This window comes from Equus quagga, chromosome 11 (assembly GCF_021613505.1).
Source record: "Equus quagga isolate Etosha38 chromosome 11, UCLA_HA_Equagga_1.0, whole genome shotgun sequence".
Lineage (NCBI taxonomy): Eukaryota > Metazoa > Chordata > Mammalia > Perissodactyla > Equidae > Equus > Equus quagga.
Window position 1 is genome coordinate 109,910,363 of NC_060277.1, and position 24,619 is coordinate 109,934,981.

General features: G+C 42.8%; 1 protein-coding gene across 2 annotated transcripts in view; it reads right to left on the reverse strand.

The window, feature by feature from the left end:
- Positions 1 to 629: 629 nt before the first annotated feature.
- GRB2 (growth factor receptor bound protein 2) overlaps positions 630 to 24,619 on the reverse strand; it is a 62,050-nt gene continuing 38,060 nt past the window's right edge. The window contains exons 3-6 of one of the 2 annotated variants that reach the window (XM_046676189.1): positions 12,982 to 13,079; positions 6,796 to 6,918; positions 3,626 to 3,794; positions 630 to 2,823 (exon numbers count right to left, since the gene is read on the reverse strand). In XM_046676189.1, the coding sequence (XP_046532145.1) occupies positions 2,641 to 2,823; positions 3,626 to 3,794; positions 6,796 to 6,918; positions 12,982 to 13,079 (573 nt within the window). In that variant the 3' untranslated portion in view covers positions 630 to 2,640. Of the gene's footprint in view, positions 2,827 to 3,625; positions 3,795 to 6,795; positions 6,919 to 12,981; positions 13,080 to 24,619 lie in introns of both variants that reach the window. The other variant, XM_046676188.1, reaches the window with a different exon arrangement.

The following is a 24,619-nucleotide window of genomic DNA, read 5'->3' on the forward strand; positions in this document are numbered from 1 at the left end:
GCGGGGGGTGGGGGAGGAGAGGGACAGAAGAGACAAGAGCCAACGAAGCTGCACTCTTCGTCCTCACAAAGCTCTAGGTCGAGACCGGAGTTTCCAAAATGTGGTCTACGGTTTCTGTCAGAAACACCAGGCACGCCTGTTGGTGGCTTCGACCACAATCTCGGAGTAACTGAGGGTGGGGTCTGGGAACCTGCGTTGTGAATAAGCTCCCCAGGGATTCTGAGGAACAGCGGGGGCATCACTCCTCCAGGGGCCCAGTGAGACCCTCATGCTCCCCAAGGAGCTAGGTGAGTCGATGTAAGGACACAAGAGTCCTGACTCTGTGACCTAACATCTGACATAGGTTTTAGGTTTTTTTTTTTTTAAAGATTTTTTTCTTTCTTTTTTCCTTTTTCTCCCCAAAGCCCCCCAGTACACAGTTGTATATTCTTCGTTGTGGGTCCTTCTAGTTGTGGCATGTGGGATGCTGCCTCAGCATGGTTTGATGAGCAGTGCCATGTCCGCGCCCAGGATGCGAACACTGGGCCGCCTGCAGTGGAGTGCGCAAACTTAACCACTCGGCCACGGGGCCAGCCCAGGTTTTAGGTTTTTAAGTAAGGCGAGGGTGGGAAAAAAAAAAAGATACAGAGTGAAGAATTCACTGTATGTTTATTATTCACAGTTAATCACTACCTACCAAATGCTATCCGCAGAGTTAAAGGATTAAGTACATAGGTCTTTTTATTTAAACACTGATTTTTTAAATATATACACACAAAACTTAGTTCAGCAAGGCTTCATGATATACACCAATTCCAAAATAAAACAATCAAATGGTCCAGGTGTAGAATGCCAGATTCCTCTTATCCTCAGCGAGGAAGGGAGAAGCTGTCAGGAAGGGAGAAGCTGTCAGAGAGGGAGCGAGGAGAGCGGAATGCTCCATCCAGAAGAGGAGCCGCCTCCTGGGCCTCCGAGCGCTCCAGGCCGTCTGTCTCCATAACCAGAGGCCAGGGGAGACTCAACGGACCGCTTCAGAACCCAAAGGCAGTCACCAGCTCCGGGCAGCCCCATTTTCGTTGTGGGAAGGGGACTGGGTGGAGAGAGGGAGTTCAGAGGCACATCACTAGGAGGGACAAGCAGCTGACAGGAGACGCAGAGAGGGAGCTCCGCGATGGACTCAGCCTTCCTCCATTTCCAGTCTTTCCTTCCCAACTGTCCCTGCTTCTCGGAGACATGTCCTTTTCAGGGGTTAGGGTGGAGCCACTATAAACACAGCCCGCTGTGAATGGAGACATGGAAACCCCCCAGCCGCTCCTTGAACGCTGCCCTAAGGCCCACCTGGGCAGGCTGGGTAGGGACACAGAAGGTGAAAGCCATGAAGAGACACCCCTACCTTTGAGAGCAAGAAAAATGAAGTGAAAACTCTCACTTGCCGCCCCAGTGCAGGAATCCGGTATAACCTGATACAGTTAAGGAGCGGCAGAAAGCTTGGGCTTTCCCATGTTTGAAACTTGCTGGCTCTAGGGATTTGCATCTGGGGGTCCCTGGGGTTAAGGAGGCAGACAACACCTGAGACTGCAAGGTTAGTCAAGGACTCTGACTCCCTTTCAGCCAGACCCAATCTGAGGTGGGAAGAGCTGTAACGGCTCCTCCCTCCTGGGGCTGGTCACACTGCACCCGGTGCAGCCACTCCAGACACCCAGGCTTCTGGCTCCCTTCAACTCTGGAAGGCTCATGAATATTAAAGCTGAACCTTAAAGACTTCTGGCTTGGAAGAGGCAGAACGCCCACACCCTCCACTTCTACTTGTCTCTTCTCTACTCTTTTCCCTTCCCCCAGGGAAAAATATTTACACAGAGCAGGAGACAAACTGGCCAAAAAGCTCTGGACTGTCTTTAACTTATTTTAAAACAAAACAAAAAACACCACTCAGAAGCAACCCTTGAAAATAAGGAAAAAGGCACTATGAAAAAACAACATGCTCGGTAATACAATTTGGAGAGAAAACAATGTGGAAAAGAGCTGTAGTTCTCAGTCTGACTTTCTCAGGAAGCCGCAGGGGGCACCGCTCCTTCCTTCCACCCCACCTACTTCCACTTCAGCAAAACCTACGGGGGGTCAGGGGTCGCAGCTGGAAGGCAGATCCTACTCGCCCTCCCCTCCTCTGGCAGAAGCTCCACAGCAAGGGCTTGGCGCGCCCGCCCGCTCCTTTCTGTGTGTATGTAGGAAGAATACAGAGACGGCTGTTCTTCTTTCAGTCATCCCGACTGAAACAGACATTTGCATAGAGAAAATACCAGCCCACTTGGTTTCTTTTCTTTTATTATTGGCATCAGCTAGGACTATACGTGGCATTAAACGTCATGCACTGATGAACAGAAGAGGAAAAGGATGAAAAAAAGGACAAAGGAGGAGAAATAGGAGCAGCAGTGAAAATTTGCAATAAAAACTCTCTTCTTAATTTATAGGTAAGATTTGGCATTGTTATATCCAACTCCCCCTCCCACCCCCCAAAGTGCCAACCAAAGTGAGAGGGTCACAGGTGACCCAGCCAGGTGGTCTGAGCTCCCTCGCAGACTGCTGTTAGGGGCAGCTCGTGGGTTTAATTCTTTTGTACGTTTTAAATTTTTTCACTTTCTTTAAATAATCTCTTCTTGATTCTTAGACGTTCCGGTTCACAGGGGTGACATAATTGCGGGGAAACATGCCGGTCTGCCCGTGGCAAGCCCCTTTCCACCAGTTGGGGTCTGAGTTATCCATGACGTGGATAAAGTCTCCCCGACGGAATCCCAGCTCTCCATCCTCCTGGGGATCAAAGTCAAAGAGGGCTTGGACATATGTCGGCTGCTGCAGAAGAGGGGCAGGAAAAAACACAGACATCGCATTTCTGACGGTGGCCAGCCCCCGCGTGAGGGGACTGGCTACGGGAGGGAAACAGATGTGTGCCAACTTGTTCACATTTCCTGAAATAACCTCCCATTTCTCCTCTCCTCTCCATTTATTCTTATGGATTCTAAGTTTACTCCAGGTGGGTGTAGTGTAATCTTTCGCCAAAGCTCAAAAATACTGGGGAAACCTCACTCTGGCGGCCACTTGTGCCATGTTATCAAGTAGAGAGTGGCAAGCACTGCTTTAAGGGGAAAGAACTTCAGAGACAGCCATTGAGGTTATGTTTATAATGCCAGGATTTGAAAATGCTTTAGTTCCTATCACTTTATCACTTAGACAATCCTTAAGGTTTTATAGAGTCAAAAGGTCAAGAGCTTGAATAAAATGAGGTGGTGCTAATCCTAGCACGCAGCTAGGATTTAGGGACAGGAACAGAGCAATGAGTGTGGACCCCTCTCCCGCACAAGAATGATTTTCCTCACAATTTGCTTCCAGGGAAAGAATGTTTGAGAGTGTGAAAGAGCCTCTTCTTAGAGACACAGGTGGTAAACTAGCAACACACTGCCTCACAGAAGCAGCCTCTGGAAAAGGCAAACCTTTTTATTTCAAACTTCAAATCTTTAACACGAATTACGAGTAACATTTTGAATAACGAGCATAGAAGCCCTAGAAGGAATCCTTTGAAAGGCACCTGCTTACCTGAGAAGCTATTCTTAATTGCTAAAAATGATCCCAATCGCTCTCTTATGAGAATTACCTGTGGCACCTGTTCTATGTCCCGGAGAAATATCTGCTGGTTTCTGGAGACAGATGTGGATCTGTGATAATCTACCAGCTCATTCAAAGAATTGAACTTCACCACCCAAAGGAAATACTTCCCAGCTCCATCTCGGAGCACCTTGAAGTGCTGCACGTCGTTTCCAAACCTGGGGAGGGGCAGAGAATACACGTGAGAACAGGCCGGAGGGCTCTGCCCTGGCTACCGGGGCCGTCTGCCCATCAAAGCGGAGTCTTGAGAGAACCAGTGTTCTGGCAACACTCCTCAAAGCCTGAGGGGCCCAGGACTGTGGCACAACATGACTTCCTGGCTGCAGAGTTAGGAGAATCACTGAGCGCCCGAGCCTCATCCACTGGGCCCGATGACCACCAGCGACAACACGAAGAATCCTCACCAGACAGGGAAACCCCCTCCACCAGTGTGTCCAATTCTGAAGATGTTTGTGAATAAAAAGAGAATGCCCTAACCTAGGGCATGCCTCTATGTGCCCTGCACTGCCCCAAATGAAACAGAGCCTTATTTAAGGCAAGGAGTGTGACTGACTTAACTTTTCAAGAAAACAAAACAAAACTTAGGTGAAATGCTTTTAACTGAAGCATAATTGACATATAATAACTTAGTTTCAGGTGTCTATTATAGTGATTCGGTATTTACATCCATGACGAAGTGATCACCACAATAAGTCTAGCCACAATCTGTCACCATACAAAGTTATTACAATATTACCGACTATATTCCCTATTCTGTACATTACATCTCCAGGACTTATTTATTTTATAACTGGAAGTTTGTACCTCCTAATCCCCATTTAAAGACTACAAAATGTAGGATAGGGAATAAAGTGAGAAGAGGTGGACTAATGGATATACTTTCAACAATTCTCCTGTAACTGGGAACAGTTTAAAGTCACATTTTCCATTCAGGGATTTTACTTCTATTCAGGGGAAAAAGGTCTCAGATGAAAAGAACATACTGGGACAATAAATAAAAGAGGCCCAGGCACCAAAAGGGAAAAGCTCCCTTGTCTGGTGGCTGGCAGAACAGCGAGAGCCTGATGAGTGGGAAGGGCCGCTAGCACAGAGCTGTCTGGCTAGAGCACCAGCCCAACGAAGGCTCTGCCTGTCCTGCTCACTGCTCAGTCCTCAGCGTCCACACCATCACACTGTGAAGAGTAGCTGAACGAGTGAACGACAGTCTCTCCTCCCATCAGTCTTACAGCATAAAGAAACAAAACACTTCTTAAAAACAACCCAGCAGGTGGCAGCACTGAGCTTTGAGGAAGCCACTGAGCATGATGCACCAAGTGTTTAAGAACAGTACTACTATTTCACGGGAGAAAAAGGGCAGATGGGGAGAAAGCTTTATGAGGAAGAACAGATTCAAACGACACTTCTGGCCCCACAGAAGCCCAGTCCCACCACCGTGCAATGCAGCCGCTTTCTGAAAGGGAGACGGAGTCCCTGACAGTGAGGTGTTAACCACTGCGGTGTTTCCACAACATCATGAAACTAGAGAACATCTCAGAGACAAGATTCTTGAACATCCTTTGTGAAGGTGTTTGTGTTGTTAAAGGTGGTAGTGACATCTATCTCAAATTTTATTTCTAAAACAATAAATACATAAACTCTTTAAGGTTTTTATTTGATAAAACAGAATGGCTTCGGAGCGTCCTGGCAGCTGCTGCATGAGCATGCTCAGCGATTAGTCAAGGCAATCAGACAAGGCCCCGAGTGAACACTAACTGCTGCGGTGGTTTTGGCCACCATCCAATGATTAATTGCTTGTATTCCTCGTCCATTTATATTTGGGTCAGTATAAAACGTAAGGAAAACAGATGATGAAATACAAGTTAATGAGAAGTCTCAAGATACTTCCACCTCAAGATACTTTCTGTCAGGTCCTCATTTGCATGTGTTTCATCAAGCACATCAAAAAGCCACTGTTCCTATGCATGTGGGAGTAAGGGGGTACATAGGAAATCTCTGTACCTTCCACTCAATTTGCTGTGAACCTAAAACTGCTCTAAAAAGTCTACCGAAAAAAAACCTCACTGTTAGAAGAAGAAAACTGATAATCAAATCCAGTTTGACTTTTTCATGTTGGGACTAAAAACTAACCATACTGGAAACAACATCTGTAAAGCGTTGTAAATATCACCTAAAACCACCTCCCCTATCTTCATTGAGAAAAAGAACACAAAGATTCTAAATTTAAATCTACATTTCAAAAACCTACACTTTTGGTCCTAAAGTGAAACAAGATATTCGGTTGATTTTTGAAACCGAAAAATCTTCACATCATTTGCAAATGGCAAATAAATTGTCTTATAGCCTTCACTTAAAAACAACCAACGTAATCTGTATAATAGAAGTGATCTGAGTCTGTAACCTAATCACTCCTTTGTCATATGCAGGATGAAGTGATTTGTTAAGAGCCCTAGGGGAGGTGTTCTTGAGATAGTATATTAACTAGAAAAGGACTGAGTCAAAACACATATGGGAATGACAATTTGATTCAAAATCCTTATGTCAGAGATGGGGAGAGATTTGCTTAGAATCCTCAAAGTTCCAGTTTATATTCAAGATTCCCTGGGTGCTAAAACTCCCTGTCTTGCCCATTCCCTGCTCCCTCCCACATTTAAATTTACCACTCCGGAAAGCAAAAAGCACTTGTGGTAACTTTTTCAAGTTAATGTAAGAGACCCAGGATGGTGCAGGTAGATTTAAGCTAGGTATCTGGTAAAGGTGTGCAAAAAGGCAGCTGAAATGGCGATGTCCTTAACGAGAGTGCGGGAATCCCACAGATGGCAAGGGTGCTCAGATGAGGAAAGAGCTGCATGGCAAACACTATGGAGTGGTGGGGATTAGGGAAAAGTGGGAAGCACATGCTGTCTGAAGAGCAGCTGCTGCTCAGCAACTAAAGACTGTTTCCACATGGGAATCTGAACCCAGGGCTGCTAGACTCATTTTTAAAAGGAGCCAGAAATTAGAATTTTAATGTAAAATTTTCTGATGTGTAAAATACTGTTTAGGCTAAACCTCTACCAGTTTGCAATCACTGGTGTGTGTAGCCAGACACCCGGCCTATGGCTTAACAACTCAGATCAGTTGGAGACAGGATTCCAGGCAACCAAAGCAGGAAATACTTACTTGACAGAGAGGGAGAAATCCCCAGGAGCACTCTCACTCTCTCGGATAAGAAAGGCCCCATCATGCCGCTGTTTGCTAAGCATTTCTTCTGCCTTGGCTCTGGGGATTTTGCCAAAAAACCACCTAAGGAAGGAAGGCAAGCCAGTCAACATCTGCTTCCCCACATAGAAACGGGATATCCAGCCTCCGAAATGTGAGTAACAGAACACTCCTTGCCAGAGGAAGGGGCCTCTTGCTTTACCCTCCAGTCTCAACATGCCCAATCACGCTGTTCGGTCAGGTCCTCCCCTGAGAGATGGACCATCCCCCTTCAAACGACTTCACCCTACCCCACTCTCCAAAAAATGACTCATAAGGTACGACTGTGGGCCACTCTTTCTACAGAGGAAGACACTTAAAAATAGGCCTCCAGGCCAAAGCCCACTGGGCTCCCTACGGACTCGCCAGCAAGGCATAGGGGAAAGCCCAAGCCTACTGATTTGAAACACGGGACACAGCCCCTTCTTGCAACCGTTTGATACGGCTGCAGCTTTGCTACGGTGGGAGTGAGGGAATGGGGGCAGGAAAGTTGAAAGGCCCACAAGCTGGAGACAGGGCTACTTCTTATAACAACCCACAGGGAAGACTGTCAGGCTGTGAGAGAGCAGATCTGCTAGTCACCATGGTTGGCATTTCTCTTAAAGCCTCTCTCTGCTGTCACTGCTCAGAGTTTAGCTTTCAGGAACCATTAGGAACATCATAATTTACCCTATGCAGAGGAAGCTAGCTGCAAAATTTGATTTTTCATTTGGAGCAAGTTACAGATTCTGTTCTCAATGCTAATTCACCCTGGCCACAAGAAAAAGTGGGTGAATTCACAGAAAACTGTGGGAGCAACTGGCCTGTGGCTTACCAGGAGGAAGAGGAAGAGAACACTCTCAAATGGCTTCAAGTCACAGCTGCCTATTTCACATGAAAACCAGTTTTAATTCGGATGGATGAACTGTGAAAACAATGTTCTGTTTTCAAAGTTGCCTTAATGTGTTTTTATTATTTTTAAAAAGCTACAACATGACTTACAGCTAATAAAGACCTATCTGCTTCATCAGACTCCTTACCTGGTAACTAACATTCAGTAAATATGCAAACTACAGTGACAAAGGTACCTAACAGTCCCTTAAAGTTATAAATCTAATTTATGTATCTATCTTATAAGCAACTGCAGTGCAAGATGTCTCTAAAATAATCACTATACTAAAATTCAGACAGAAATATGTGAGCTGCTAGGAAGGAGACATTCAGAAGTTGCCACAGGTAACCCTGCAACACTCTGAAATCTACCTACTTGTGTCTTTCTGATTTTGCAGACTATACTGCCAAGCTGTGGAGGGGCTGGCACCATCTATCTTCCTGCTTCTACAGATAACTCAAGAGTGAGTCCTCCAGGGCCTGCAAGCCAGGCCACACAAGAGAGAGCACGCATTAACACAACAGAATGATCTCCAACTGTGAAAGGACAGCTAACAGTACTGAGACCATTTAAATGTTTTCTATTTGAATCTCTGGGGCTTTCAAGTTTATAATGCACTTACATGCAGTGGGCATTTGACTGGGGTGGGGTGAAGCTACTCAACAGCCACACTCTCCTCCTAAATCCCCAAGATCTTCCCACCAGGCAGGCATTTTCTTTCCCCCTTTTTAAAGCTATATGTAATGAATATAAACTACAATAGCCAGGATGTGCCTGAAGTAAAAATAAAAAGCAACACTTGGGCCAGCCCCAGTGGCCTAGCGGTTGAGTGTGGCTTGCCTGGGTTCGGATCCCAGTTGTTGGCAGCCATGCTGTGGTGCCAGCTCACATAAAAAAGAAAAAAAGAGGAAGAGTGGCAATAGAGGTTAGCTCAGGGTGAATATTCCTCAGGAAAAAAAAAAAGACAAGCAGCCCAAGCCTCTTCCTTCAAACTCCCCAGAGGCAGCAACTGTTGGCGGTCACGTGTGCATGTTGTTAGATCTTCTCTTATGGTGCACAAGTATACAGATACGGTAGGACTGTTTTCTGGCTCCCAGCTTAAAATTAACTCAATTTTATTTTCAATTAAAAAAAAAACCTGTAGTGAAGGAAAGTACTCTAATTGGAATTTTTACAAAATGAAACAAATCCTGTTACAATAAGCACCTAGACTGAAAAATAGAAAACCAGTTGGAGACCAACTTATTAAAGAAAGATTTCTTTTGTATGTGCTCCCATTTTTACTAAACACACACACACACTCATTCACATTCCCTCTCTCTCTCAATGATGTCCCACAGCACAAGAGATACTACACAGTATGAGGAACAGCTACCACTTTGTTAAAACATTTAAATACCACTACCCTACATTTCCATAGCACTTTATACTATTGATAAATTTGATTAGCTTCCTTTGAATGGTGATATTTCGGTGTAACTACATGGCTATGGTTGAAATTTCAAAAATCTTTAAAAAGATGGGTTTATATACTACAATACAAACAGCAAGGGAGAAAGCTAATGGGAGGAGGTGGCTTATTTTCCAATTTAATTCTTCACTACGTCGCATGGGCTCCCATTCATATGCATTTAATGTGAAAACCACATATTTAGATCCACCTCCTGGTATATACAACTCACGTTGCAACGCTAATGCCAACAATCATTTCATAGTCTGTGTTTAATTTGTTAACTCAAATGCTATAGTAGGTCATATTCCATTTTAAACTTCCCTTTTCCTCCCTAACAAAAACTAAAGGTTAGGGGGAGAGGATGGGAGGGAGGAGACAGGGAGGGGTGCGCTGGTACTCTGTGCTCTCCCACAGCTGTGAAATCAACACTGACCCTGTACTCACAAATACCCAGGCACAGAGCAGTCCCATAACATGAAACATGCCTGTAAGGCCAATCACCACATAGGTACAGGTCATGGTCTTTTTTAGTAATATGGTTTCCTTTTTCAGAACCCAGACTGGATAAACACTGCCTGACTTTCAGCCAGAGTCTGTGAAGAACAACACCATGGAGCCTGTACTGGATGCTTCTCGATCAATTATTATTCCAAAGTTCTTTATAGTGGGGAAAGAGGATCAGGCATGAGAACGACCTTTCCTAAAAAGCTAACCAATTAATCAAATCAGTAACTACAACTTTCTAAGAGAGGTGGCCTTTCCTGTATTTTCTCAGTGGGATTCAAAAAGCCTATGTCACTTGAAACAATCTGAAGAAAAATAAGGATTTAGAGTCACAGGCATTTTATTTAAAATAAAAATTTCAGCATGATGTTCTGAATTCCCTATCAGCTTAGAAATATGGAAATGAAAAGGAACTTAAGTTGATTTTGTTATCATTGGATATAGTGCTGGAGTTGGCAAATTATGGTTTTCGACCTAAATCTGCCCAGTGTTTTATGGTCCACAATCTGTTTAAAAATTTTTAAAAGCTGTTTTAAGAAATTCAAAAGAAGAATATGTGGTATGACAAAGATTGCATACGGCCCACAAAGCCTATTCTTTGCGGCTTTACAGAAGAAGTTAAGCCAACCTTGGATCCATTTTGAACATAGACGGAAGGAACAGATGTGCACAAATTATTTGGTTTACGGGGACCAAGGGAGGATGCATTGTGTGAACGAATGAGCCTCTCCCACTCCCAGAAACGACTACACAATTGCTTCTCCCCATTGAGTACATTTCACGAAGCGGTTCAGGAAAAGCCCACACAGCCCCCAAAGCAAATACTGACACTAAGTGGCTCTAAGAATGCAAAGCTGGGGTTGGCCCCATGGCTCAGTGGTTAAGTTTGCACACTCTGCTTTGGCGGCCTGGGGTTTGCCAGATCCTGGGCATGGACCCACACTCCGCTCATCAGGCCACGCTGTGGCGGCGTCCCACATAGACGAACTATAGTGACTTACAACTAGGATATACAACTATGTGTTGGGGCTTTGGGGAGAAAAAAAAGGAAGAAGATTGGCAACAGCTGTTAGTTCAGGGCCAATCTTCCTCACCAAAAAGTATAACTTAAAAAAAAAAAAGAATGCAAAGCTGTGCTTAGTACACTTCCCAGGAAATCTGTAATAATCTCGAGCTCATCTTTCGGAGTTTATCACGACTTGTGCCTATAGTAAGCGACCTGGGTACAGCTGCGTGTTAACTCCCAGTCTAATGTTATAGGAACCTCAAATGAGGGGCATTATCAATCCACTGACAGGGGTCCAGGAATCTCTTCCACATATACCTTTGAAGATTTAATGCTTTTGGCTTTTATTATGATAAACAACTTGGTCCAGGCCTTTGTACAAAAATTTGGATCTCAGTATCAATTCAAAAGTATTTACTGAGCTACCATATGGAGAAGCAAGGCACAAGTTATAATGGAATATAAAAGCAGAAGATGTAAATTCTCCAAGGAATCTAAAATCTTTTTTTTTTTAAGGAGGGGGGAGATTGAACTCATAGTTAAAAAGATACAATACAGTACAAGTTTCAAACAAAAACTAGAAAAATATACTTTACAAATCAGACTGGTTTCCACCTTGTAAATCATTCAATGAGACATTTACTGAGCCATTAAGGTGCCTGGTTCTTCTTGAAATAAAAAGAAGTTTCCTTGAAGACCTTCCAGTTTCTTCACTACAGAAACTTGCGTATACATATCTTCTCATTACCAAACTGCAGGGTGACCCAACTTTCCCTCCCCCGGTTAAGGCTTCCTAAATGTGATCTTTCCAAGAGTTTCATATTAACTACGTGGAAATTTTATTATACCATAATTTAACTACAGGATCTAAGCTTCCAGCACCTAGCACAGTCTCTGTCACATAATAAGAACTCTGTACAAGTTTAGTGACCAAGGCATGAATCCAACAGATAGTTTTAAGGTGAAGCTCCTGAATCATTTGTTTCATTTTATAGAAGGCAAATCATCTTTTTGGAACAGATTTGGTTCACAAGGTAGCACTTGGTCCACATTTAATTCCTAGTGGCAGTCACCTCTGAAAGGAGTATGGTGAGAAGCTCATACATTGCTCTATAGTTTTCCACACTGAGTCTTTTATAAATGAGAATTATATTCATAAATTACTGGCATTGAAACAAAAATACTAGAAGCTTTCCTAATTTATAGGGTAAAAAGGAATGAACTAGACTATCTCAAAGGCCCTTTTGAGCTCTCAACATTAAACTCTGTGTAAGATGAGGTGTGGTTAAGATCTCCGCTCTAGTACTTGAGGGAAGAGAAATGAGAGGTACACATCAGAGCAGTGAGGAGGAGAAAAGACAACGACTACTACTCCAGGCGGGCCAAGTCATCTACAAGGCTTATTTATCATTTTGTGATAAACCAAGTAGACAGCGGGAATCTACCATTGCCTCATGTCTCAATCGCATTCTAGTTTGAGCACTGAAAACCCCAGTTCCCCCTGACATACAAGGTATGAAAAATGACAGCTTTTGAGGTAGGAGCAGGGCCAATGAAAGAAGTGGTGGGTGAGGGTGGGAGGACAGTGGTCTGAAGGGCTCCCAGAGTCCCATCATTTCACATATCATTATCAAGGGGGAGGGGGTGAGTTTCTAGGGGAAAAAAAGAAAGAAAGAAGTTCACTGCTCTCGGCAGCTTGGAGTAGGAAAGAACTTTCTTTTCTCTGAAGTGGGAACACTAAGTAAGGGCAAGGACAGTGATCTGGAGATACAAAGATTATTAAGATACAGCCCCAGAGGACAATCAAACACATCAATACAAAGATTATTAAGATACAGCCCCAGAGGACAATCAAACACATCAATACAAAACCATATGACAAATGCCTTTTCTAAAACTCAAAAAAAAATGCAGAATTACAAAACATCTGGCCCCAAAGGTTTCAGAGAAAGAGAATTACGGACCTGGGTAACTGTTGTTTTATTATTTGAAGATCACTGACAGCTATCAATCTAAACACATACTATTATTATATAATAGTATATAAATTATTGTTTTAAATGAAATAATCGTTTCATTAAAGATTACCAGCAACTATTATTAATCTAAAACATATACTATTATTGACTATTATACTATCATTATATACTATTATTAACATGCAAAATCAACATGCTTTGTTAATTCCCTGGGAAGATAGAAAATAGAATGACATTCACCCCAGTGATCTTAATTTTAAAAACAAGCAGGCGAGACCAGGTGAGCCCAACTTACGGATGTGGTTTCATTTCTATGTAATTCTTGGGAATGAAGCCATCTTTCCCATTGAGTTCTGCCTTGTACCAGTTCTGATCACATTCTTCATTCAAAACCTGAAAAGAAATAAGACAAGGAAAATAACCAATCATTTCCTTTCACTCTTAAGAGGGTAGCCACTAAGACAATTATGTTGCTGTTAAGGTTTTTTTTTCAATAAAAGATGTTATCTGAAGTATTACCAGTTACATGGATGCAAGACTTGTAACTTCAAACAACCAGCATTATGTCAACTGTGATGGTTAAAATTAAAAAGAAAAAGAAATTTTCTCTGGAAATGAGAGTTCAAGCCTCCAAACATCTAACATTAAACCCTCAGCAGGAAAGCAGAAGGAAGAGTGACAGGGAAAAGTAATAGGTTAGTTTGGGAGAGGAGATTCCGGAAAACAGCAAACAGTGACACTGGAAAATGAAAGGAGCCCAACGAAGATGAAATAAGCCTGCAATCTGGGAGAGAGAAGTTTAACAGCAGAAGCGAGCAGCAACAGAGAGAGTTTTAAGCCTTCTCTGGAGATCTTCAAGCCAACCTCCAGAATCACAGGGATGCAATCCTAGGATTCCCTAATTTCTTCTTTAGGTTCTCCATCCCAAGTACGGGGCACCCACCAAACAGGTCCATCACGCTGCTGCTTGCGTGCACATCCACGTGCCCTCACATGGGAAAAGTAATTTTATGAAAAAGCATGGCAAGTCCTACTCACTTCACTCACCCTCAGGGCCACAAGGTGTTTGAATTAGAAAACGCTGGAAGCACACCCAATTTAGAGGGAAGAGCTGGCAATCATACAACTGAACCACTGCAGTCCAACAGACTGCAATGAAAGAGAGTGAGAACAGACCTAGAAACGTGGCATGACTCCCCGAGGTTACAAGCTAATGAATCACACAGGCACCTTCAGACCCTAACCAGTGTCCTCTCTAGTGCTGCTCCTTGAGAGTTACATGGATAGGGCAGGCCATGATTCTGTAATCTGTAGAGACTTATACGGAGCAAAATAGATCGAGATACAGTATAAAAGCCACCCTTTCAGTCTAGATTTCTAAAAAAAGACAAAAGGCAGAAGGCATTTAAAAAAAAAGAAGGTAGGGGCCGGCCTGGTGGTGCAGCAGTTAAATGTGCATGTTCCGCTTCAGCAGCCTGGGGTTCGCTGGTTCGGATCCCAGGTGTGCACATGGCACCGCATGGCAAGCCATGCTGTGGTAGGCATCCCACATACAAAGTAGAGGAAGATGGGCACAGATGTTAGCTCTGGGCCAGTCTTCCTTAGAAAAAGAGGAGGATTGGCAACAGTTAGCTCAGGGCTAATCTTCCTCAAAAAAAAAAAAAAAGTAACTTAAAAGGGAAAATAGAAACCTGAGCCCAATTCTCAAATGGTGAACATGGAAAATGCTGATGGACTAGTAGAGGGATAGCTAATCTACACTATTCAACAAAGTTCCAAAACGAAGTTGGTAAAATTCTTTATTCAAGATGCTGAACAATGGTGTACTCATTGCCAACTGAGAACCTGGATTGCTTTAGTCTGCATGATGTGTATGTACTGACATTTCAAAGTGAGATACAACTTTAGAAAGGGTAGATAAGACCCACAGAAAACTAACAAAGAGCCAAGCCATTAATGACGCCTCTCAGTGGATTCACTTCTGAACAGAGGCTACACCCTGAGGAGTTCTACAATGCTGGTGTGTATCTACGACGCTGGACAACCTCAGGTCCCAGATGTCAGTCACTGAGTGTAAGTGTGCAAGATAAGACGGCAAATCCTGCAAGAGCTAAAAAATGTGAATAGAACTCTGAAAAACCAGCTATTGGTAAATTCTGTCGCCTCAGTGATGGAAACTATTTCCATCAGTCTTTCCCTTTAAAAAAACATTGTATTTTACTAAACACTGCAGTGATACAAACTAATATATGTAAAATACATTCATAATTTTAAAATCTGCATTTCAAAAACACTGAGCTGTAGCCAGCAAAATTATTCTGTTGTGAGACAGTTATAAAGCGTACACTGACGACGAAGGTTTGGGAGGGAGAGTGCTCTTAAGGCGCTCCCTGCCACGATGACACTGGCACCCTGGGCCGTGCGGCTTAATCTACCAGCATCACAGGAGATGCTGTAACCTCCAGAGGGAGCCTGTCATGGCACGGCCCTTCACAGAAGTCTCAACAGCATGAGAACAAAGGAGCTATTTTAAAAGTTCCTTAAGGCCAGGATTCTGTTATCTACCAAAAAGAAAGGCTTGAGGAATGTGGCCTAGTAATTATCTTATAAAGCATCATCCTCTAATAATAATAATAAAAAATCCGTAGGCTTATGAACAAGAGTTTTTCAAAATGTCTTTAAAATTCCTGAAATGGCAAGTTGTACCTACTCTAAAGATTTCTTGAAAGACAAAGGAGAGTCAGGCCGACCAGGAAGTGATTGTGGCCTGTTTGTGCATCAAAACAGAATAAGGTAATCGCTTGGAAAAGACCACTTTTAATTTGTGACCAATACCTTGCAGAAAAGGGTGACTGTGTTACATGCCAGGAGTTTATATAGCTGCATATTCTTCTCATCACCTTTACTAACATAGATGCCCCCTCCAAATGTACCCCCTAATAAAAGAAACTGCAGGGCAACTCCCAGATTTGGCATCAACTTAGAACCATGGTTTTCTACAGAACAAAACTATTAGTTGGTGTTTAGTATGCTTTTTTCCCCCAAGAAGGCAGAGAAATACAGAATTGATGTACTTAGTTTATTTTTAACGTAATGTTTGAATACATGAATGATTAAAATTTTGGTTCTTTGGAACATTCTAGTATCCAGAATATCACTTTACCAGAAAGCCAAAGTGTTACTGTGCATGCCTCTAAACCTCTTTACTCTAGAACTTAAGAAAAGATTAGCTCTGCTGGAGGCAAAGCACAGGAGAAAGAGGGTACCTGCTGACCCTGGGCCACCCTGAGAGTCAGGGACCAGCTCCTTCCACCCACCTGCTCCACTGGGTACATCAGCTTTCACATGCAAGCCCTGAAACTAGGATGGCATAATTTAAAAGATATTTAAAGATTAAGTTTTATTCAAATATTTAAAACAGCAAAAGGTACAAATTAACATAAGTGAGTCTAAAGTGGAACAGAGAAAGGAACCAGAACCATATGTGAATGAGTTTGCACCTACAAAGACTGTGTTTAATTTGCTAGGGTTTTAGATAAAAGTTCACATCCTTCACAAGTAATTTTAAAAGCCTGATCAGAGTTCTGAGAATGAGGAAGCTGCCCCTATCAACCACTTCCCCACAACCGAAGGCAACTTATCATTCGCTCACTCATTACCTCTTAACAAAAAGATGGTTGAGTTCAACAACCAAATTTTCACTCAGTTTTGAAAATTCTAAGGAATGCTGTAGCTATTACCCTACAGCCCCATGTTCTAGTCCAACCCCCATATTCCCTGAAGTTATGACTTTTTAGCCATATGAAACTTTGGGGTTTAACGGAAGCATACTGATGAAGAGATGAGATTACGAAAGGAGGAAGAGACAAGTTTCAGTGAAGTTTTTTGCTTTTTTGCAAAAAGACTGAAAATTATGTTAGAGCCCAAATCAGGAAGAAACCTGAAAGATGAGGAATGATGTGAGTTTATACAGGAGAACTGAAACCATTCCAGCCTGGGGCCGGCCCCATGGCTGAGTGGTTAAGTTTGTGCACTCTGCTTCGGCAGCCCAGGGTTTTGCCAGTTTGGATCCTGGGTGCGGACATGGCACTGGTCAGGCCATGCTGAGGCGGCATCCCACATGCCACAACTGGAAGGACGTACAACTAAAAAATATATATATATACACAACTATGTACTGGGGGGCCTTGGGGAGAAGAAGAAAGAAAAAAGAAGACTGGTAACACATGTTAGCTCAGGTGCCAATCTTTAAAAAAAGAAAACAAAAACCAACCTATTCTAGTCAATGGAATGGGACAGACCGGGGCTTTCAAGGTGTTGCCGTTACATTTCTTGACCTGCATGCTGGCTACCTGGGTGTGTTCAGTTTGTAAAAATTCACTAACTGTGTACTTACGTGATCTTTTCTATATGTATATCATACTTTAACTAAAAGTTAGAAATATTTCAGTCAAGAGAACATAGTAATGTTACGGTCCAAATGGCATGTAAGAGAAACACATCAGAGCCTGATACACTCTAGGGTACAAACTTTTCACACTCCTAAAGTACACAGCAAAGCAGAAAATAACACAGTGAAACTTCAGAAACCCCCATTTTGATAGCTACTCCATGAAAAAATAAATTCCCACAAATAAAACCTTCACCTTGGACAACTCAGAGCATTCCACGTCATCTACTTTTCTATGTTTTCTTCCCCACCCTGAGGAAGACTGGCCCTGAGTTAATATCCGTGCCCATCTTTCTGTTTTTTAGTATGTGGGCCACCAGCACAGCATGGCTGCTAACACAGTGGTGTAGGTCTGTGCCTGGGAACCAAATCTAGGCCGCCAAAGTGTGCTGAACTTTAACCACTAGGCCAGCAGAGCTGGGCCATATTATGTGGTTTTGACAACACTATTCACTGCTGTCCCTGCCCCTCACTCCCAATCTAAGACTATTCTAAAGGCAATGCAAATTTCCATTTATACCAATACCAGTTCAAAGCTTTCCAAACAGTTAACAAAAGAAAAAGAAAAAAAGCCAGAGGTCAAAGATTTCAGTCTCAGATCCCTCAGGATGCACCTGATCTGGTGGCAAGAGCACAGGATACAAGAGGCTGAACCTTGGGTTCAAATTCCAATTTTACCACTAATGAACTACATAACCTCAGGCAAGAGACCATTCTCTAAATTTTGGTTTCCCCACCTATAAAGTGGTGATAATACCTACCACCCAGGGATACTGAAGGGATTAAAGGAGAACATGTAGTGAGCAGTACAGCAGCCAGGACAGAGCTACATTCCAACTGCCCTAGTGGACACGTTTACTTCACAGCAGTTACTCCGCCTTACATATTACCAGTATTGGATGTAACGAAACATGGCAATCCTGGGGGCCTTCACTAAATCATGCATCTTTGACAGCTCACATATTAACAGAGGATGGGGACTCTTGTTTTATTCTGGAGACACACAAGTACAAGGCGTCTGGGATTATTTCAAAGAAGATTTTAAGGGCAGAGTTCAAGGATTACAATAGCTAATTCTCTTCTCTGTCTCTTTCATACCAATACTTGGAGACAAGAACTCCACTTAATTTTCTACACAAATTATAGGAAAAGGCGCCTTTTAGGAAAATAGTAAATATTTTATTTATAGATTGCTGTGTTTTGAAATATGGGGACATGTTCTTCCCTGAATATACTCAGTCATCTGTAAGTAAACAACAACAAAAAAGGAATCAATTTTTTTTAAAAGAAATAGGCTGTACAGTTATGGAACAGCAGTCCCACAAAAACTTTTGAGATATATTCTAATTTTAACAGCTTGCAGGGGGCTCAGCATTTCTTCAGGGAAAAATTATTCAAAGTTTTATCAATCTGTGAAGCAGTCTGTATAAGAACATTCGTGCATGAAAGATAGGAACAATTACATATTTAAGTTCTTACACACCCCCAAATACCACTTACAGCTGGTCCCTGCATTACAGAAATTCAACAAAAGCCAGTGAGTTTTCCCCAACTCTTCAATCAACTAATCCCACAGGAGCAATACTGAAATACTGCCATGACTTGAACACAAATTTCAAGAATTCTGGTGACCCTATCACACGATTTTAAGCTCTTAGAAAAGGGAGCAAACACTCACACATAGACAGAGGCTTTTAAAACACTAACCCCTAAGAAAAATTCTACAGGGCCCTGGCTGGGTAACAGTACCGGGAGAGCAATTTAAAATCAGTTCTCTTCAGCTGCCTGTTACATACTTTATCAGAGACAACTAGAATGATCTTCAACTTCTCAGACTCCCTTAGCGTGGATTACTGACTTGGCCTGAAAACTACACTGATTCATTACTAACACTTTAAATAAGTGCTTTCCAATCACCACCTCCATCTGTTAGTTTTTGCTTGACATGAAAAATATCTTGGCTAAGCTGCTTGCTCTCCTGTGTGCCAAATCATGAAAAACACCCACACTGTAGATAAGCTATTCTGAATTTTAATGATGAGATGACCAACTTAAAGGGTTTAATAATTAAGGTTCCCGGTCACACAGAAATCTTGAATTGCTTATCCCAGCACACAGAGAGCAACAGTTCTCAAGGTCACGTCACGAGGCCAGTCTCCATGCTGAAGGACTACAATTCTGTAAAGACACGCCAAGCACCATTTGACCCAGTCAAGACACCTGACAGGTAGTTTGGGCCTAAAAGACCAGAAAGTTGAAAAGAAATGAAATGCGATGAATTTATGAAGTTCTGAAACTCTGCGCATTTTGGCAGATCTATAAAATTGTGTGTAAATATCAAACTATGCTGTTTTGAAAACCTATTCATTTAAAAAAGCATTTATGTAATGATATCAAATCAAGGGGGTATTTTATCTTATGGTGATAACCTCTCTCAGCAAAAGTAGAATATCTATGCCATGAAACGTTATTTTTAGTTCCCTTTGAAATGGATATATCCAGAAAATTCATTTCTTTGGGGATCCAGGAGTCCTAAATCTTTGATTTTTTACATTATTTTCTTTTAAGAAAGGATTCTATTTACCAATCTAAAGAAATCCAAAGGGCATCTGTTGGTCAAATCTACCTTCTGACCACTAGTGACACAACAGTGAGAGGTGCTGTTTGCCCTTTAAACAATTTTAAAAAGGAAAAAAAACCCCAAAAAAGTGGGGGGGGGGGGGACAAAGAAGAAAGAAAGGAGGGAGGGAAAAAAACCCCAAACTCCCAAATATTCCACTGGTAAAAATCACTCCTCACTTTTATCCTGCCACTTGAACGCGAACCTGTTGTGTGCCAGGAACAGTACCTCCTCTCCTGTCGCCCAGGATGGATTTCTCCACCCTCTCTAAGCAGCTGCTATCACTCACTACTTCTCTAAATGAACCCTTCAGTTCAGTCAAGACAGTCAACTCACCAAGCTCTAAGCACACTGTACTTCTCTCACGTCTTCCCTCTGGTCAGATTGTCCTCTTCCTTATCTATCTGAATCTTTCAAGATTCAGTTCAGAGCTTACAACCACCTTGGTCACTTTTCTCTCTGTTTCATTTTTATAGTATTTAATGGAGGATCATGGGCAATAATGATATAAAATCCCTTAGGGCATCCTGTCTACCACCCACTTTGTACTGTGTACTGGTATGCTTTGGTCCCCTCCTAAACTAAACTGCAAGCACCCTAAAGGGGGCTCCACGCCTATATCTCATCTGTATTCTCCATACTTCTTAACATGGTATCTAGCATATTTTCAGGAACTGACTTGTATATGAGGCCTTGGTTCTAAGAAATGTATACAGTTGGGTATAGAGACAATGGAATAAGCACCACACATCATACATTACCATCAAATTCCTTGGTGATAAATGATAACCTCTTAAACAGACCCTAGAAAGAAGACTGATTATCATGAGTTTGTTCCCCTAAGGAAGGAGAGGCAAAATAAAGTAAGAGAATTAGGTAATCAGTCTTCCTGTAACTCAAGTACCACTGCCAAAAGACTTCTATGTGGAATACTTCAAAAGAGAGTACGTCAAATCTTTGCCACAAGACTACCTGCTTCTACTTCCTCCAAGAAAGAAACACATAAGGGTGGGGACATGAGGTGGATGTGTAGGGAAGGGAAAATTCAGTAAGAGATGGATAAGAGGAGGCAATTCCTTGGATGGATTAGGGAGAGAGGAGGCGTGGTTGTTTCTATACATGAGTCCATTCTAATGCCTCTCAGCATGGGGGCACTTCCTGGAATGTTAAGATGGCCAATTCAGTCTGCATGTTTGACTTGTGATTTACTTTTGCAGGGTGTTAATTTTACGGCTACAACTCTTCCAACAAAATTTTTACAAAAGACAGTATGAAAGACCATTGACTTTTTTTTCTTCCATTGAATGGCAGCTAGGTTAATGTAGAGAGAAAAATGATTAGACACACGATTATATTAAGCGCTCAGGACCATTCAGGCATTTTTAATTTTTTTATTTTACTTATTTATTTATTAAGGAAGGTTAGCCCTGAGCTAACATCTGCAGCCAATCCTCCTCTTTTTGCTGCAGAAGACTGGCCCTGAGCTAACATCCGTGTCCATCTTCCTCTACTTTATACGTGGGACAACTACCACAGCATGGCGTGCCAAGCAGTGCGTAGGTCCGCACCAGAGATCCGAACTGGCGAACCCCGGGCTGCTGAAGTGGAACGTGAGAACTTAACTGCTGCACCACCGGGCTGGCCCCTATTCATACATTTTTTTAAATGGAACACTTCCTTTATAATGTTCATACATGTAGGAAGATGAACAATTAAGAAGACTAACCAAGTTACAGGATATTTCTCTTTCTCTCTGGTATTCGAAAAACAAACTGGATACTCTTATCAACCTCCCCAGGTTCAGCTGTCATTAAGAAAAGCTGTTCATGACATTTTAACAAAACAGGAAGGTAGTTCACACTTATGTGCTTTTACTCCACCCAGATAAATCTGGAGGCAGTGAAACCTACATGCACAGGCAATACCCCAAAATAAACTCTTTCTACCAAAGGGGTACCAAGAGTTTCCATTCAAAATAACTGTCTTTTGTGTTTTGTGACTCATGGAAGGCATATTACTTTGTGTAGCTGATTGTTGGACAGAAGAGTGAAAGGCTCTCAGAATGTCAGAATTTCAACTGCAGGGGGATGGGGGGGTTGGTGGGGGTGTAGAGCGATAGAGACAGAGAGATAGGGAGTTTCACGAGAAAATTCTGTACATTTGAAAAATTCAGCAATTATATGACGGCCTGTACAGTCATCCCTCGGTATCCGGTATCCACGGATTCTGCAGGGCTGACTAATAATACACAAGTACAACGCAACAAGAGCGCCAAGCCCTGGGCTAGGTGAGCTGAGGATACAATGGATTCCCCTCCCAAGGAGCTCAGAGACTAGTAAACTGCTAGTTGCAACATAGTGTGATAGACGCCAGGAGAGGGGGGAATTATGGGTACTAAGGGCAGGTATCAATTCGACTGAAAATATCTGAGTTCCAAACACTGAAGAGAAAGACCCAAGTCCAGTTTACGACTTCCCAGATGAAGTATGAACTAGATTATATCTTTGCTTGCATCTTTAGTTCTGTTCAGCGTGTGGAGAACTGTGAATGGAAGGAACATGGCAGACTTCCCAACTTTCTATCAAGCAAAGGGAGGAATGAATTGTTCTCTTGGCCACACTAGGCTACCATTAACTAAATGACTGGTTAAGCTTCCTTAAACTGAAGAGCAAAACCTTTACTAATGGTGTCAGAAGTTCCTAAGTGAAAATAACCAAAATAATCTCAAACTACAGTTAATTCTTTACTTTAACAATATATATTTAGTGGGGCTGGTCCCATGGCCAAGTGGTTAAGTTCGCACGCTCTGCTTCGGCGGCCCAGGGTTTCGCCAGTTCGGATCCCAGGTGCGGACATGGCACCGCTCATCAAGCTGTGCTGAGGTGGCTTCCCACATGCCACAACTAGAAGGACCCACAACTAAAAATATACAACTATGTACCAGGGGACTTTGGGAGAAAAAGGAAAAATTTAAAAATCTTAAAAAATCTGTGTATATATGTTTAGCTACTGTCCTTGTCATCTTGTTTACTAACAGAAGACTTTCATTCTTAGGTCAAATTCTACAAACTTCTCCTCAAAAAAATGAAACAAAATAAAAAACAAACAAAGCCTCCCTCCCAAGCCAGCGGAGCACCAGCTACACGTTTTCTGATGACAGGCAAACTTGCTCACATTCATGGGTTGTACCCTCTAAGATCTACTCACTCCCTGTTGCTTCAACATAGTAAGGCAAAACAGGAGCTCCCAACAAGTCCCCCCGCCCTCCAAATTAATGACAACAGAGTTGACTAAATTTCACTTACGGCCTTATTGCTTCAAGATGCGCACTAAAAGGCCTACTGATTTACAGTCATTCTGTGACCCAAGGGCCACCTCAGAGAATGTCACTGAAGGGGGGGCGGGGCGGCACAGTAGAGGGAAGGAGATAGAGTCAAGATATTTTTGGGAGGTGGAATCAAAAGGGCTTGGTGATTAGATGTGGCTAGTGGTCTCCCTCTTGGCCATCAGTTTTTTACGTAAAGCATTTTAGAAAAACGGCTTTTTTTTTTTTACAGCTGCTGGGCAATTTTCTCTCTTTTAAAGCCACCTTGAATAAAGAGCATCATTTTAAAAGACAGATGGTATACCCCTGTGCTGGTGTCGTCCATCTGCCTCTCCAGATCTAGTTGATACCCTGCTGTCTTTTTGTGCCCTGGATCTGTATGGGCCACATCAACAGGCGCACCTACAGGCTTTCTTGCTCTCCGGTCCCCAGCGGTCTCCACTGTGGAGCAGGCCTGCAGAAGAAGGCTCCCTATCTGGGGGTTTCCGTGGACAGTCCTGGACCCTCAGCTGAAGGTCTCAGCCCTCTTGACCTAGTCCTTTCCTCCTCCAGCTTCTGGTAACTCCTCCCCCCATCCTTTGCCCCACTGTCTTCTTCAGGCCTCAAGATGGTAACCCGGTTACTAGCTCTGGGCACTGCACCATCCCTGGTGGTTTCTAGAGAAACCCTGCCCATACTTTGTAAAAAGTCTCATTATTAAAGTCTCCTCAAATTAGCTGATTTAAGTGTGTCATGTGTTTCCTACCAGGACCCTGAGTGAAATTATCCTCAAGTCAGTTCTATCTATCCTTTGGAACTTGCTAAGGAGATATTCACATTATATAAAGGACACCCGTTACAGGGCAGACAGACTCCAGGAAGTATCCAAATTCTACCCGCTACTTGGGAGAAGAACACTATAAAATAAGAGCCTTGCTTTATGAGGGCCACCATTCTTAAGCAGCCAAATGATTCTGTTCACTATTAAAACAGTTATGAGGAGTTGAGAAAGGGGGTGAAGGTACGAAAACCTGGGATCTGTAATCTGGTCATTACTAGACAGCCATAAAGATTTACAGCAGCTATCCTCTCTGAACTGCACTTTGCTTAATGTTTCAGTGTCTACTGCACTGAAAGCATTGTGCTAGGAAGCTGCAATGGGAATAAAAAAAGAAGACAGACACGGTCTCTGCCCTCAGAGTGTTTATGAGCTCAGGAGGCTATGTATGGAAATAATGAGGGAATAAGGAAAAAGTGGGATAAGAGGAACTGCTGATTGTGAGCTGAATATGAAATCTACAGCTACATGTTTTCAAATTAGCTGCACGGAGAAAACTGAGGTAGAAAATTCAGTTCATGTCTGGAGTAACTAGGAAAAGGGCAACTTTTATAGTTTTTTGGGGGTTTTTTCTTGAGGAAGATTAGCCCTGAGCTAACATCCATGCCCATCTTCCTCCGCTTTATACGCAGGAAGCCTACCACAGCATGGCCTTTTGCCAAGCAGTGCCATGTCTGCACCTGGGATCCGAACCAGCGAACCCCGGGCCGCTGAAAAGCAG